Below are 17,377 nucleotides of genomic sequence, written 5' to 3'. Positions count from 1 at the left end.
CTGCAGACCATGACAACAGTACTATAAATGTGTGGGCAATATATATTTGTTCGTGGCATCAAAAATGTGAGCTCTAAAGGGAGTTGAAGAGGTCCTCAGGTGTGCACACAGTAAAAATACTCTGATGTGCTCCAAAAGTGGACCTTATAGGCAGGCCAAGACCTCAAGGTGGTTTTGGTTTGCTTTTGAGCTAACTCTGGATTGGTTCATTTGTAGTGAGAACATGATCGGCCCTCAGGCCACCTCAACTACCAGTGTACTTTACATGTTTGAACCTGCAGTGCCGGTATTTTGCATTTGTAACGCATCAGATCATTCTAGCTCTAAGATGTTTGTTTATAGGAAAAATTTAGAGGAGAAAAGCACTAGCCCAAATACAGAACCTTCTTCCTCTATTTTTTGTCTTGTTCCTGCCCCAGATGCATCCCAACTATAAACACAGTGAACGTTATCACGATGTTCTCTTTTGGAAAACTACCTGACTGTGTTTTTAGCCATGCATTTTGGTTCACTTGGTTTTTTTTCTCTGTATGAAAACATCCCATACCTGGGTGGAATCACTCAAGACTCAAAAGAGCAAATAGAAGCCCTCAGTTTACCAACTAAACTTTAAGTGAGACTCTGGGTCACACTTAAAATGGGAGTGTATGGAACCGATGGAGCTTACCCCTGTGGACCATGGAGGAACACGTCTAAGACATTCTGGTCTGGTAACCGCAACTGGTCTTCCTCAGTAGTAATGGTTTGTCCCACATCATGTCAAATAAACTTGATATTTAGGCTTATACAGAATTTTCTAACTGCAAGCTTATTCTTGCCAAAGAAATTCCTCATCCTCACATGAAGATGAAAGCGTGTTTCCTTATGTTAATTTTTAATCGCATTTCTTGATCATATCATAAAATATGCAGACATCATTCAGCCAGACAGGGAAACATGCAACTGTGCATATTATACAAAAAAATAGCAGATATATTTATTGTGAAACAGGTGACGTGTGGCTTCTTATTTGAAATTCATTGGTTAAATAAATTGGTAAAAACATAAAATAAAATTGTTCTTTCTTTATGTTTCCAAAAAAAATTAATAAGATTTCCAATAAGACAATTAATGCTGGCTGCAAAAGAGAAGTGAAACAAGTCAATTCTGCTGGCTGGAGACAACCGATTACATCTTTGGCAAATGAAGCAACTTGAATTTGTCATATACTGTAGTTATCAAAACCACAAAGTTGAGCTTGATAAAAAAGAGTAAAAAAAACACCTGGTAGTGATATAAACCATTCTGTTGAGTGTAAATTGTGCAACAGGAGCAGAGGTGAAGCGCGTGACGTGACTCACTTAAACCTGCCTACTGGAAATAACAAAACATATAATTAATTATTAATTAAGAAATTATTAATGGAAAGGTAGCACGTTGTTGTCCATTCATGTCTTCAAGCTAAAACATTGCTTTTGTTAGTGCAACACCACACAAAGAGAGAAAAAATTACTGTCCTTTAAAAAACTGTATTTTCTGCTTTTGATGGAGTTGCTGAATGAAATCATATTCATGTTTTCCAGCATGAGGTCCAGTTCGCAGGTTTTTGTTCTTCAGTACTTCAAAGTAATGATTCCAATTTCCATCACTGTCTGCTCCAAACCCAAAAACACTCACCTGGGAAAAGAGAAACAACATCTTTTAAGTGGATGGCTCCTGTTCATTTCATTTGATGAAATTAAATGAGTGATCATTTGATGTAACTCCATAAAAGGTTCATTCCTTAAATTCTTGCATTTTTTTCTTCAAATAATGTTTTCTGTACTACTAAGCTCAATTCCTACGCAATAATCCATTTCATTTATGGCTATCTTACAAGACACTCAAGGTCACTTTATAACAAGTGAAATACAAATTATAGATAAAATTACCAGAATCAGTACAACTACGTTTAGTGAGCAGGCTAGTTTGAACGCATAGATTTTTAGAACAGTGTAACAATTTGATCAGGGAGGCAGTTCCATAGTTTGGGTGCAGCAAAGGAAAAGGCCCTGGTAACCTTTCTGTTGAGGTTGATGATTGATAGACATAAATACGCAAGGCAGTTCTAAAAATGGAAAAATCTGAATCATCAATCAGTGATTTATCAACTGTCAGTCCATCAGATCTCCAAACTCCTGAAGTGAAACTTACCTTGTCACACATGTGCATGCTGGCAGCCAGAGTCAAGAAACCTGTGGATGGGTAGCTGCCTTTGTTCTTCAGCCAAACTTCATGGACATATTTCATGAACGCTGGGTTGAGGATCATCACCTGTGACAATTACATTTTAATTGTGTTGAAAAACGTTCAAAATAATACACTATATGACACATACAAGACTCATATAAGATCATGTGATACTCACTAAATCCTGGTTACCTCTCTGCTGTGGGTTCTTTTGACTGTTTTCTCTGTTGAAGGTGAAAATCATTGTTAAAATCCACACAGACGAAACTCTTTATTAAGTATTTAAATCTTGCAATTTTATGAAATAGCCAGAGTAAGAAAGAAACATATGTTGAGGATTCATCATTTGAATCCATCGATTAAATTCAATCAATTAGATTCATTAATGATACATCAAAGTGTGGGGATGAATTAAACAAAGACTTTTATTTTATTTATTTATTTATTTATTGAAATGTATTAATAAATTAATAAATTAATTTATTGAAACAAATTTATTTATTTATTATTTATTTATTTATTTATTTATTTATTTTTATTTCTTTACTTTTAACAAAGACTTTTAAAAGAAATGCTGCAATTTGAGTACCAGATTTAGCTTCAGCTAATTTTCATTTGCACTCCCTTAGCTAGTTACATACACATAAAATTGCAACCCTATATTTCTGAATAAATTAGATAATTTTTCATGAAATTAAAAAAAAAAATTGCACCCTTTTCCTAAAATTAATGGGACATTATTTTCACAAAGAGAAAATAATTAGAAGATTTTTTTTCTCATGAAACTTAACTCAATAATTCTGAAATTGAGGATTTTTGTAGGTCTATGTAACTCTGTACATACTATAGCTTCAAGTGTTGTGATGAATTATGACTCCATGTTAAATATTAGCAACCGTGAATATGACATTTAGCATTTCCTTAAGGTTTGCAGTTACAAAAAACAAAACAAAAATTTTCAGTGTTGAAGAGGTACTTCCACTGTGAACACAAGAACTGTGCTCAGTTCACACACACATGCAAAAGCTCTGGGTGGGTGAGTTCTCCATATGCATGGATCTCAACAAAACTCCCCATTCACAGAAATAAAAGAGTCTATTCACTTTAAAGTACAGCTCTACTAATGCATCAAACTGTACCAGTGTGATTGGTCAGTGTTTCTCGGCCTATAAATGGAGATCAGAATGATTCCGGTCCCCGAGCTGTTCTTTCGGAATGATGAATGCTGATTCTGAATTCACGTGCAAAGTTCAACACAGACAAAGTGACAATATCATAATGTTATCTTTCTCTTCACATATTCGTTTGATGCTCCAAATTAATAATTATTAAAAAAAAAAAAAACAATCAGTGCAAATTGCATACACCAAACACATCCCCTTTCTGTCTTAGTCCTGGTATCTGAGATCGGACTGCAATGGAATTCAAACTGGTAGCACCAGCAACACAAGAGACACGTGTCTGATTTCCTCTTGCCATCCCCAGTGTGTCATTTGCAACAAGTAAACATAACAAGCAGTGACTGTGACCACAAATAGGTTCCAAAACCATTTCAACTTTTTATTAAATACATTCAAAGGACTTTACCTTATGGGGACATTAATAAATGTTAGTTCATGCTTATATAAGAATTCTGCAGGAGTATATTCAAGCATATTTGCTTTAATACTTTTGTGGCCCTCATTCTAAACTGGGAAATGTGTAACCACTGAGTAACTCTCAGCTCTCACCCCCATAACCCCATTCAAACATCCCCCAGTTTTCCCCTCCATCTTTGCTGTAACCTGTACCACATGAATATTAGATACAATAGTTAACTGATGGTTAACTAAGCATCACCTAGCTGCCTGTCATCATAGCACACTTACTGTAATGTATTTCCTTGTATCAACAAGCTATGGTTTAGTTTGATAGTATAAGGCATACATGTACTTCCACTTGTTTGAATTAATTCTGCATCCAATGATTCTCAGGCTAGGACCCGAAAGATTGACAGAGCAAAAGAGCTTGCTGGAACACACAGATCACCTTTTAATATTCTTTATTTATAATGTATCTGGATAAAACGATTTAAAGGTAATCCACAATGAACGCTTATGTTTATAGATAAAAGGCAAATAGTTATTTTTGGGAAAGGTCAAGGTGGGAGTCAAAATACCTCAGGATATGGTACACGTCCCAATACTGTACATTGGTACGATACAATCGGCAATACATACATTATGTATTTTGTGTAGTTGACGATTTCATTCAAAATGTATTGTTAAAAAATACATTGTTAACAAACTATTGTGACATATTGCTGATGCAATTTTATTGCAAATCTCAACAAAATACACACCTTTGTTTTGGCCAGGCATGTGCCACTCACTTCGCGGACATTTTCTCAGAGTGGCTCCATTAATTGACAGCATAATAAATGCAAAATGAGCAACTTGCCTACACCGTTTACAGCTGGGACAGCAGGCTGCTGACATCAGCTGGGGAGATAATTGGACAGTGGACAGAACACTTTGAAGAACTCCTCAATCCCACCAATGTGTATTCCGTGGAGGAAACAGAGCTGGGGGAGGATTCGCGGGGGGGGGGGGGGGGGGTCGTCCGTGGAGGAGTTAATGTATCTCAGGATCTTGAGCGATCTCAGCGAGGGTAGGATGGAGTGGGAATTGACAGGTGGATCGGGGCGGCATCCACATTGTTGCGGGCGCTAAACCAGTCCGTTGGCATGAAGAGGGAGGTAAGTGAAAAGGCAAAGCTTTTTTGACCTCTGGATAAGGACCAAAAGAACAGGATCACAAATACAAGCGGCCAAGATGAGTTTCCTCCACAGGGTGGCTGGGCTCTCCCTCAGAGACAGGGTGAGAAGCTCAGTCATTCAGGAGGGACTCAGAGTAGAGCCGCTGCTCCTCCATGATGAGAGGAGTCAGTGGAGGTGGGATCTGATGAAGATGCCTCCTGGACGCCTCCCTTGAGAGGTTTTCCAGGCATGTCCAACCGGGAGGAGGCCTCAGGGTTGACCCGGGACACGCTGGAGGAATTATATCTTTCGGCTAGCCTGGGAAAGCCTCCGGCGATTTTAGAATGAGATTCTTTTGTGACTAAATTCACCTACATAGATTTTTTTTATTCAAATTTGGGTAACAAAGATATTATTTTTTTACACCTACCCTGGGGTGAAGGTGTTGAGGAGCCACAGCAGATCTTTTATCTTGAAAGGAAACAGAACAAGATGTGTGGTGTTGTCCAGATACACAGCGCTCTCTGGATACATCACATGGTGAGTAGTTTTAGTACCAACATCTTCCTCATAGCCTTTGGTGCGGCCGTGGTTCATCCTAGGGTACAGAGGGATATGTACACAATGTCATCTTGTTCAAGGAGAACTTTATGTTTAATAACATCAGCGTTACAATTAAAACCATCCATCCATCCATTTTCTTCTGCTTATTCCTGTTAAGGGTCACAGGGGGGGGGGGGGGGCTGGAGCCTATCCCAGCGGCTATGGGCGAGAGGTGGGGTTCACATTGGACAGGTCGCCAGTTTACAGTATCAATCAGCCTCGTCTCCAATTGCATGTCTTTGGACTGTGGGAGGAAGCTGGAGTACCAGAGAGAACCCACACAGGAACAGGGAGAACATGGAGACTCACACAGAAAGATCCCGTGCCAGAACCTTCTTGCTGTGAGGCAACAGTGCTGACCACTGCACTACCGTGCAGCCTACAATCAAAACCACCAACCAAATATTGCTGAGGAGCCCCTGTATGTGCTGGACATCTGGGGACAGATTCCAGTTTTCTTCTCTGGAAGCTTAGAGTTTCAGAGTTGATGAAATGATGAGATGAAACACACTAGAATTTCTATGAAGTCTGGTTGTTATAAAAATTCATTTCACATGCCATGATGGGGTCTGGCCATTATTTAGAGGACTGGGAAAATATGCGATGATGTCTGTGGAATGTGTCGGTGTAAACAGGAGGAAGCAGAAACATCCAGCTCTAAGGTATATAAACCCAAGTGTTCCTGCTCCAAAGTGAGTCTTTTCCCTGTGACCTCACTTGCGTGTTGCATTGTAAAATGTTCAATTTTGTACAAGAAAATAAATTCAACTTAAACTTTGATTCTTCAATCCAGTCTCTATCATTTAAAAGTCATTGAGAAGAAATTCTTGTGTCACTGGTGATTTACCTTATTACAATATCATGATAATCTATCAGAGGTCCATGACGTGATCCCTTCAAATTCCCGGAATTCCCCACCACTGCACAGCTCTGGCAGCGGCCAGACTGAACCTCCACAACATTTGGAGAGGATGGGAACAGTTCCAACAGTTTGCTCACTGTTGCACTGTAGAAATTGAAGTTGCCTCTTTCCAGCTGTAGGCGCTGAAACAAGAGGACATTCGTCATCTGCTCAACATCATGCATTTGTCTTCAGTTTCATCACATACAGGTAAACCTATTTTGTTGTGGGGTGGAATGAGACACTTATGATGAGTAAGGGTCTTACCTGCCATAGGTAATGGTCAGCTCATCCTCTGTTTGGTGAATCGGCATGAGGCAGCATCAGGGAGCATTGATGCTGCACTGGTACGAGTATCAGCACAAACATGTCTTTGAACCACAAACATCTGTATCTGCCTCACTCTGTATTATGCAGCAGTTCAGCCGTTTAGGTCAGAAAGTGATGTCATCCAGTCAGATGGCTAACAAACATTTACAAAGATTTCAAAGACAGATTCTGAATCTGCAAAACTTCTGTCTCTGTATGCTCTGGCTCGTGTGAGTATGTTCTTGTCCCCACAGTGACAGGCACAGTATTGTCACTGTCACAATTACTCATGTTCCCCTAAATGATCTTTTATAGAAGCAGCTGAAAGGCTGAACCAGCAGCTGATTTGTGGTGTGACACAGCATGCGGCAAATACGGCTGCTGGTGCGCATAGGAATATGGACATTGTGTGGTTGAGGAATGTCCGTCTGATGGGAATGCAAAGCACCAAAAATGTGCAATGAGGAAGAAAAGAGACATGTCTACTTGAAATGGGTGGACTTGCCAGTGGCTAAAAGATGTTTGTGTTAGAACTTAGTGGTCTACAGCAGCATCCTCAAATGTTCCTGCAGCTGCATCTTGCTGACTCTCCAGGCAGAGGATGAGCTGACCGTTGTCTCCGGCAGGTGAGACACTGACTGGGCATCAAAACCCTCCATCAAAATAACTGGACCATCCCTTTGAGAGGTTCAGACTCTGTTTCTGAGTATATTTACTGTATGGCCAGTAGATACTTGTCTTTTTCCCCTTTTATTTCATAAATCCCTCTCTGTAATAACTGAATGTTGGATGTGGTTTGTTTTAAAAGGGTTGTTTAAAACTGTACACTTCAAGCATATTCTCACCTGCATACACGCACAAACAAACACACACATACTCTCACTCACGAGAACAAACAAGTATGGCAATTCACTTTTTGGTTTCATGTCTTTTGTATGTGTGTCTGTTTGTGCGTTGTTGTTTAATTGGACAGTCAGGTGATTTATCGATTTCTGGCTTGGCTTCCTGACCTAAAACGGATGTCACACCAATGGCCCCAAAAACGATGTCATCCAGTTTGGTTTGTAATTAAAATCTTCTACAACAAAACAGGTGGTCACAGTAAATCGAAAGAAATATAGAAGTCATGATTGTGATACATTATAAAGCTTTACTTTATCATTTCTGTGGTGGAGTTTTTTTGTTTGTTTGTTTTTTTTGGAAAGGAACGTTTAGTACTTCATTGATTTTTTAATCCAGTTTCATTTGCGAAAATATGCAGCTTGTGTTTGTTTCAATAATTACTGACTAAAAACCCTTAGCCAATACATTTTCTGCATTGGTAAAGCTAAATTGGCATAAAGATTACAAAAAAAGATAATAATTCATACATTTAATGATTGATTCATTAAGATAAAGATGAATTCACCTTCCACCAGTTGAAAGCTTCCTCTGGAGTTCCCTGCATTCTTGACATAAAAGGTTTAGGAGATTTTTCAATAAGCTCCCGAAACCAGGGGTCATCCTCTGTTAAACATTTGTTACATGCACAAAGGCTTGACTCCAGTGGGGTTAGGAAGTACAGAGAAAAATTCCACGAGACAGCCATGGTGATGACACAGAGCAGAGCGACGAGAAATCCAATTTTTCCCACCCTGGAAAGCATCTTGGCAATGTGACGCTAGTAAATGCAGAACAGATAAGAGGAAAAAATGAGAAATGAAACACAAATGTGACAAGATGCATGAAGATGACAAAAACAACAAAAACGGGTCCGTGAAATTTAGACAAATAACGTAACTATTGTGGGCTCATGTTCATGGCTCATGTCCATCATTAAAATAATTCACAGTAGCCTATGCACCTCATGTAATAGTACATGAAGTGCATAATACATGAGGTACATAATAATACCTCATGTATGAAATAGTTGATTTTTTATGTGAGCCAAGCTGACACCCTTGATGGACAATCCACCTCACTACCTATGTTTCTTTTTTATATATCATGTGTGCCACTTGTCTAACTTTCCTGACTCTGCTACTGGAACAAGTTGAATCAAAGTCAAATTGAGTCCATTTACAAGTGTGGGATCAATAATCCATCCTAACTTATCCAGAGGGCAGCATTGTCCCAGGTGACAAAAAGAATGCTGAAGGCTTTGAAGTATATATACATATACACACACACACACACACACACACACGCACACCTGTTGAGGTTACCTCCGCGAGGATCAAAATGAAACCGTTGATTACAAAAGTAAAGATAATGACGACTCTGTAAATCTGTTCTAACCTGTAGCCACATTCTACAGCACTGCATGAATTCCACCTGTTTGTTTTCCATGTGAGTTACGAATCGCATGTCTCCAGTCGGGGTGCCTAAATTATTTCCCTTCAAAAGTTGAACTCTCCGGTGGGCCATGGGTCAGAAGCACCTTGTGTGGTTGTAATGCAAAATAAAGATACCTAGTTATTGTTTATTGTTTACCGTTTATATATATATATATATATATATATATATATATATATATATATATATATATATATATATATATATAAAATTCATGTTTCATCACCCCAACTTTACTCTTTAGATTACTCCTCTAAAGAAAACTAAGTAATTAGAATTGTCCATTTAGTGCTATTCATAGCATCAAGCTGTGTCTATGGGGAAGAGCGATCTAAAGTCATCCACTAGAAACAAGTCTGTTCCCAAAGAGCAAAAAACGGTGAGACTTCCTCATATCTGCGTACAACGAAGAACAATACCACCGTGAGGGGTGACTGCTCAGTGTCAGCCAGTTTTGTTAGACACAGGCCATGACAGTGAGCTGCAATATCAATCAGCCGTACAGCTACGAACAGGTCTTAATCATAGATCCATTTCTTTTTGCATTCAAACTTTCAACAGATGTAAATATATACCAGGCCGCGCTGCAGCTCTACATCTGATGTGTTAAGATCCTTTTTTTTTGTGCCTTACCTTAAAAAAACGATTTTTCCAAAAACGGACAGGTGAGGTAAGAAACGTTCCCGTAAGAGCTGCGAAATGCTGCTTCCACTGATCAACAACAGGTACAAGAACAGGTGGAGTAGCCCGGAGGGAGGGCATGGGAGCGGTATCTATAGCAACGTGGTGAAGCTCGGCTCACGTCAGGTTCTCTCAGATCCCGTCAGTCGCCAAATCAGGATTTTATTGATAAGCCCGGGATCCGCTTTCAGAAAAATAACGGCTGTCGAGTCAGGCCCCATTTTAGCAAAGGACCCTAAATATATTGTTTGCGTACACACAAAGCATCACAGTAATGCATACAAAATTTCAAAATAAAAGCGCCGTTTCCTTGAGCATGGACTCAGGCTTTCTTTCCGTCATTCTGAAGATTATGAATGGGTGAAAAAACCAAAACAAATATGAAATCAACAAGATAAAATAATAAATTTAAAATACGAAATTTGCCTCTTGAAAAAAACTCTAATAAAATGTAAGGTTTAAGGCTTTTGTTTTTTTCTAAGTGTGTGGATGAAAAATCAAACATATTAATAAATAAATTGTGTAACTGTGCTTGCTGTGAGGCTGTCAAAGTTTCAGAAAATACACCTACTCAACCGGATGTCTTTTGCTTAATACTACTACTACTAGTAATAATAACAATAACAACAACAATAATAATAATAATAATAATAATAATAATAATAATTGTATTCATAATACATAAACAATTTGGCAACTCACCCATCTGAGGAAAAACGAGAGAATCACGTTTTTCAGTAGATCCTTGCCCATCCTGTCCCTCATGGTAGGGAAAATGAGTGAATGATGTTATGTATGTTACCTCTTGTTAGGACACTGCATGTATTACATTAACACAGGGACAACTGACTGTAAACAGCTGCTGTGCAACTCACATAACTGGTTTTGAAATCAACTGGTACAGCGGATCTGCAGCAGCTCATTCCTGTGTATGTGTCCTTTTTTGTTTGTTTGTTTGTTTGTTTGTTTTGTGAACGTATTTCCGTGCCTTTGCCTTTATTTTATATTACCTGACTAAAATGTACTTGGAAAAAAAATATCAAAATTGGTCCAACCTGCAATAAGTACACCACTATACATGTTACAACTTCAAAATAATACGCTGAACCAACAAAACACATAGAAGGGGGAGAACTTTATAGATGTATTCAGAGTGTGAGGAGGGCCTCTGCTGTTTCAGAGGAGGCTCAGTTACAAATGAGTAAATGCATATCAGCAATTAACAGGCACCATTTTGCATTGGAGACACCCAAATGTACGTGATTTGGTTAAAGGACTGAAGGAAACTATTTAGCTTTTATCTCCAATTTCTACAAAAAGTGATTTGTCTGCTTTCTTGGTGGCTTTGCACCTTAATCTACTTGTTGTTTTTTACCTCTCAAAAGCATCACGAGCTCCAACTGCAGATTGAGATTGGGATGAGCTTTCCTCCCTCCTCCTCACATATCTGAGGAGGAGGCCAGATCTAATCTCTCCTTGGTTGTCCAGCAACCTCAGCGGCCTCCTGTCTGCACATGTCCCACTAGCTGTGCCAGATTGTTCTTCTTCTTGTTTTATTTGTTCTTCATTCTTCTGGATGTCTCCCACTTTTGTCTTCCACTCTCTGGGTGTGCACTCTCTTGCTTGTCTGTCAGTAGCAGTAGTTTGAGTTTAACCCTATATGTCCTCCAGTAAGGCCCATCCAACCCTAAACTCGTGGAATAGGCCATTCATAGAATTTAAGGGGTTCCATGTACAGGCATTTTACTTGCTGGGTTTCAGCCCTGAACATCGCAGGTCTAATATTTCTGTCAGGGCCGCTGACCAATGAGGTAACCTACCGCTTCATACAGAAGGGACTGAATACAGACGGCACGTTTCTTTGGAATCTCTTGAGTGATAAAAAAAATACTTTCTTGTTTTCTTTGAATAGATTATAAATTATGTTCCAAAATCAGAGTAAAGGCCCTTTAATTTCTTGAGCCAACTAATTAAAATACACAATGGAAAAAAAAAATTGGGAGCCAATTGTCTGGTCAGCGCTTCATTTTTTTTACAATGGATCGAGCATGGATTATAAGAACCAGCACTCAAACTAAAATTATGAAAAATAATTTTGATTCCTTCAGTTTGTGCTGTAATTTGTACATAAAACAGTGTAATAAAAATGATATATAATTACAATAGTTATAAATAGAGCAGGGTAACAAAATTAATTTAATGTAAGCTGGTAAAGAACTTCAGAAACTTGATACATACAGTGGGAAGTTTTTTTTCTAGTTCATTAATTATTTTCTTTCTTCTTTTGGCAACGATGTCTTGGTAAATACCTCATAAAAAGGCAGAATACCACGTTATGATATACCAGGCATATGTACAGCAAGGTACGTATGGTTATTTTGAAGGAATGTGGATAAGGTGCAGGAATGGGTTTTATTTCTTTAAATAAAACTACAAAACAGACAAGGCTTAATTGGACAAACTAAACAGGAAATTCAACTTCATGACTGGACAAACTGGACAAAATCTAAATGAACTAATGACACAACAAACAGCAGGCGTAAGAACATGAGGGCAACCAAGAAGCTGATTGGTTAAGGAGACAAAGGGACCAGTGCAGTTCTGACAAGGACTGTTGACAATAGGGGACAGGTGTAGACATGAGACAAGAGGAAAGAAAACAAGAATACAGCACATAATAAAAACTGTCAAGCCTATAATAGGAAGGTAGGGCTTTTTTAAGATATTTTTGAGCGCGCAAACAGAACGCATGACCGAAGCCACATTCTGACTGCCACAGGAAAAGTGATTAATGTGACTGCATGTTTTCCACTCCTGCATCAATGGAGGGTGGAAGGAAGAAGTGTCCCTCTGGACAACCATGAGAGAAGGTGCTATTGCATATTCTATTGCATGTATGAAGAAACAGTCTACTCATTTTGCGGTCAAATAAGGCAAAGAATGGCTGTCAGATCATGGATCACATTCTTCTTCTTCTTCTTCTTCTTATTAGTCGTTGTTTTTGCTGGCTAATCTGTCCTCATTATGCTCATACATGCGCCGGCTATGACAGATCCCACTATCTTTGCTGTAATCTTCAATGATTACTTCTTGCTTGTTTGCTCTACTGCAACAAGACTTTGTTCATTTGTCTTGTTTAACTTCCATTCAGGTGTGCACACAATTTCTTTTGTTCCAGTTTTGCGCCACTAAAAATAACAATGAACATCTCAGCCCATTTGGGCTAAGTGCACTGCCTTGGACAAATGAAAAAGATAAACTCCAGATGGACCTGTAGCAATGTCCGTTTCAGAGGTGGTACAGATAGTGGGTCAGAAAACACATGGACAAACCTCCTTCATCCTTTTATCCAAGTCACATGAGAGGTTACAGCTGTTGTTAGAGAAAAGTAAAAACGACAAAAGACATGGGTTCCAGGACTGCTTATCTGCTGCTCCTCCATCCTCAGCTAGCCTGATCTTTCAATTGGACGTTTAAACTTCTTGGGATGGTTTCCTGGAGATGCCCGGTTCCTTCTCGTGACTGGTAATGTACTTGCTGCATTTAAAAAAAAATTGTCTTTTTTCTTTTTCTTCTCCTTTTTTTGTTGCTTTTCTCTACCATGCGCTGTGGCTGTAGAAATGTGGAACAATGGCAAACAGGACATACTGCATAGTGAGTAAACCTCATTCATCAACATGCAATGACAACTGAGGCCCATGAGTTTCAGCTTCTCTACTAGTATGTGGACATTTGTTTTTGAGTATGTTTTTACACATCTGCATTTGAAATAATGTGCAGAAAAGATGCGCTGTCTGTGTGCATTACCCCGAGGACACAGTAATGTTGGCCATATAAATGAACATCCCCTCTCACAGGCTATTGTTGGGATCCATGTTTGAGGAAAGAAAGACATTCATTTCAGAGTCAATGTGAATGTTTGTAGTGTGCATGCATTACTCAGCAGCATGTAGGTAGAATGCAAATGCTCATGCGCGCCAGAAAGTCTGTATTTTTCCAAGTGTGCGACATGCACTAGTGTCCTTTCATCCAAGTAGACAAACACACATAAGGACGACAACACTTATCTGACTTGCTTTCACCACATGAAAAATTATTTTGGCCAGTTTCTACGGATCAACTGAAACCATTGTTATCTGACCTCCTGTGCAGGACCAACAGACTGAAGAACTCCTTCATCCCCGAGCCATCAAACTGTTAAACTCCTCACTGGCTATGCACATATACAAATCACATTCAGGCACACAGAGGCACACGCACACGCGCATGTATATCTATATCTATATCTATATCAATATCATCTATATCTATATCATCTATATCTATATATCTATCTATATCTATATATATATCTATATCTATATATATATGTGTATATATATATATGTAGGGGCTGCACGGTGGTGCAGTGGTCAGCACTGTGGCCTCACAGCAAGAAGGTTCCGGGTTCAAGTCCCGGCTCAGGCACGGGATCTTTCTGTGTGGAGTCTCCATGTTCTCCCTGTTCCTGTGTGGGTTCTCTCTGGTACTCCAGCTTCCTCCACAGTCCAAAGACATCAAGAGGGGACGAGGCTGATTGATACTCTAAATTGACTGTAGGTGTGACTGTGAGTGTGAATGGTTGTCTGTCTCTATGTTGGCACTGTGATGGACTGGTGACCTGTCCAGGATGAACCCCGCCTCTCGCCCGTAGATGCTGGGATAGGCTCCAGCCCCCCATGACCCTTACTAGTAAGGAATAAGCGGAAGATGACGATGGATAGATATAGATATATCTATATCTATCTATATCTATATATAGATATAGATATATCTATATATATATATATATATATATATATATATATATATATATATATATATATCTGTCTTTGTTTTCTTTTCTTTTCTATACAGTTCTATTTATGTCTATTCGTTTTACCTTTATGGCAACAGTGCTGTGAATGTTTAGGAGATTGCAATTTCCCTGGCGGAACATCCAAAAGGGATCAATAAAGTAGTCTGTCTGTCTGTCTGTCCATGTATTTTCAGAAGAGAAGATTGAAGTTAAAGGTAAAAACAACTATAGAGCACTTGACTCATTTCACAGATACATTTCCAGTGAATGAACCAGCCAATATTATGAAATTTAACTTATGTTACATTAATAAACTGTAATTAATAAACAATATGACGTATAATAATTGCCCCCTTGATTTTGTCAATTTTCATTTTTATTTATTTATTCAAACATTAAAATTTCGCAAACACAAATAAATGTTTCAAATGAGGACAGGTAGGAAACCCTTGAAGAGCTTCTGACTCACAAATTCAAAAAGGAAAACAAAGAAATATCATGTAAAGCTTCTGTCGAATTTAGAACCTTGAATATTTTATTTAGTCTTTATAATAGGGTTATTTCATAATTTACCTATTGTTTATCAAACATATTTTTAGAAGTTATACGGACAACTCCGCCATATCATGCTTTGACTAAGACAAATGACAAATTCAAATAATCTAGTGTATGGAAAAAAAAAAATTCACGTGAGTTTTTGCATAACTCATGAAAGGTAGCACCAGTGCTCCTCTGTAGGCACCTCAGACGCCAGTCAGCTGCTGTATTTCACTCTTTGCTTGAGCGCTTGGCTGTGTCAGCAGATGTTGAGATACATTTCTGTGCATCAAAGTCACAAAGGAATGAGCTATGTTCTGACTGTTCGTGGAGACAGGGAGGTGAGCAAACTTTTTACAATCTGTCCAACAACAACCACCTAACCATACAGAGGGACTGATGTATCTCACATGCAAATGTCCATTGAAAACTCTGTCCAAGGTGAAAGGATTACCACCACGACGGAGAGAAAAAGAATGACTAGGAGGCGTCTGACGGTGGTTGAGGCACCCACAGAAGCTGTTTGGAAAAGGGGGACAAAAAGCTCAGCATTGGATCGATGAGCCATCTAACTATCGCCATCTTTCACGACCAACGTCTGTCAGTCCAATCAACAAATTGACGTAGAAGGTGAAGCTAGTCGATGAAAAGGGTGAAAATGACCTTCTTTTTCAAGAGAAGAAACGCCTTTCAGCTCAGATAGAATTGATGCTACAGCGGCATCTACACTGACCCCTCAGGAGCTTCTGACCTGAAATGCAACCGTGGTCCCAACCACCAGTATACTTACCTCATTCAATCGTGGACATTGGTTGCACAAATAACTTCTGCTTTGGCCGCAACTTAAACAGTTAAGTTAAATTAACACAGTTTGTTAATATTCAATAAACCTGTCTATTTTGTGTTGATATAATGTGACTGAAACATGTTTTAATAAAGTAAAGGAAGCTCTTGTAGCAATTTAATCCGACTTCATTGTATCACTTTATTTAAACACTATTCAATTATGTTCCTGCAATACTATTTGGTCACTGAAATATTATGATGTTTTCGTGTTACATCTAAGTGTTATATTCTAGTGTCAGTTAAACAATTTCACAATGGAGACCTACAGTCAGATGATTGTATTGTTCTCTTTCAAGGTGGTTGCCTGTCACCACGAGTAGCCTTTCAAAACAAAATATCGTATTTCAGTTAAAGATTACAAGCAACCATCTTAGAAGAGAACAATACAAACATTCTTTCATTGTCAAGATTAAATTAAATAACAATTGTGATTGTTGTCAATTTAATGAAATACTCAAAGTGTCATTGATGTCTGTAGCCCTCCCAAATTTCAAATGATTCAAAAGGATTACGATCAGATTTAAAATGCAAAAACAGTTACAATTTATAAATAATTAATCAAAATGTAATTGTTTCATGGTTCAAGTCCTTTATTCAAGATGGACTAAAGAAGCACTGAGGGTAAAAAAAACAAACCCTACTGTGGCATCGTGTTTTAGAATTCATAGACATGAGTGCTACACCTGTAAGTGCCTTTAAAATATGTAGGTCACCGTGTTTAACACAAAACCAAATTTTCACAACTGGTAAAACACAGACGCTCACGCGTGCACACACAAACATACACACGCACACACACACACACACACACACACACACACACACACACACACACACAAACACACAAACTACATCGGCACTGTGTTTTAGTATTAAAAAAACCTGACCTGAATTAAACCAAAAAGGCATCAGTGCTACACCTGCAATTGCTGTTTGCATTTTGTAGGTCAGTTTTTAACACGCAACTTTTCAGAGCAAAGATGTGCATGTGCACACACACGCACACACACACACACACACGTACAAACTAACACACAGGCCATGAATCAACAGTGCCTCACTTGTCAGCTCTCCTTACTGGAGCAGTTTGTTTTGAAGCTTTGGGCTTTTCTGGAGAGTTGAGTCACATCCAACTCCATGACCACCTTTTGTTTTACCTCAAAAGTGTAGCAAAGCTGTGATGGATACTTCATGTTTAAAGAGTAGAAAAGTCCAAAAAGCATGGCGGTTGCAAGGGCCACATGATCAAGGTCTTGGAGAACCACCACGCCCTCAATGATGATGCCCACATCAGAGTCGTTGGCTGGTGTCTCTCTGGTGACGTAGATTCCCACCGTTGTCCTCTGGATGGCGCTAAGTGCAGCAGCCTCAGTTGTGTCCTAAT

The 17,377-nt window shown here is 38.8% G+C and overlaps 1 protein-coding gene across 3 annotated transcripts; it reads right to left on the bottom strand.

Moving 5' to 3' along the window:
• Positions 1-889: 889 nt before the first annotated feature.
• Positions 890-10,585, bottom strand: LOC147241183 (CMP-N-acetylneuraminate-beta-galactosamide-alpha-2,3-sialyltransferase 1-like). 3 transcript variants are annotated; one of them, XM_086194065.1, is made up of 7 exons: positions 10,476-10,585; positions 8,167-8,418; positions 6,396-6,592; positions 5,376-5,543; positions 2,387-2,432; positions 2,173-2,292; positions 890-1,656 (listed from the first exon to the last, which is right to left on the bottom strand). In XM_086194065.1, exons 1-7 carry the CDS (start codon positions 10,536-10,538, stop codon positions 1,489-1,491), a joined length of 1,014 nt encoding a protein of 337 aa, XP_086050191.1. In that variant the 5' UTR covers positions 10,539-10,585; the 3' UTR covers positions 890-1,488. The 3 variants fall into 3 exon arrangements, with proteins under 3 accessions (XP_086050191.1, XP_086050190.1, XP_086050193.1); XM_086194064.1 differs by lacking the exon at positions 10,476-10,585 and adding an exon at positions 9,726-10,031; XM_086194067.1 differs by lacking the exons at positions 890-1,656; positions 2,173-2,292; positions 2,387-2,432; positions 10,476-10,585 and adding exons at positions 2,448-5,263; positions 9,726-10,047.
• Between the last annotated feature and the right edge of the window lie 6,792 nt (positions 10,586-17,377).

This window comes from Aulostomus chinensis, chromosome 22 (genome assembly GCF_037954235.1).
Source record: "Aulostomus chinensis isolate RoL2024-O1b breed Wild chromosome 22, RoL_Achi_v1.0, whole genome shotgun sequence".
Lineage (NCBI taxonomy): Eukaryota > Metazoa > Chordata > Actinopteri > Syngnathiformes > Aulostomidae > Aulostomus > Aulostomus chinensis.
The sequence above is the reverse complement of the archived record's forward strand: the minus strand, read 5'-3'. Positions and strand labels throughout refer to the sequence as shown.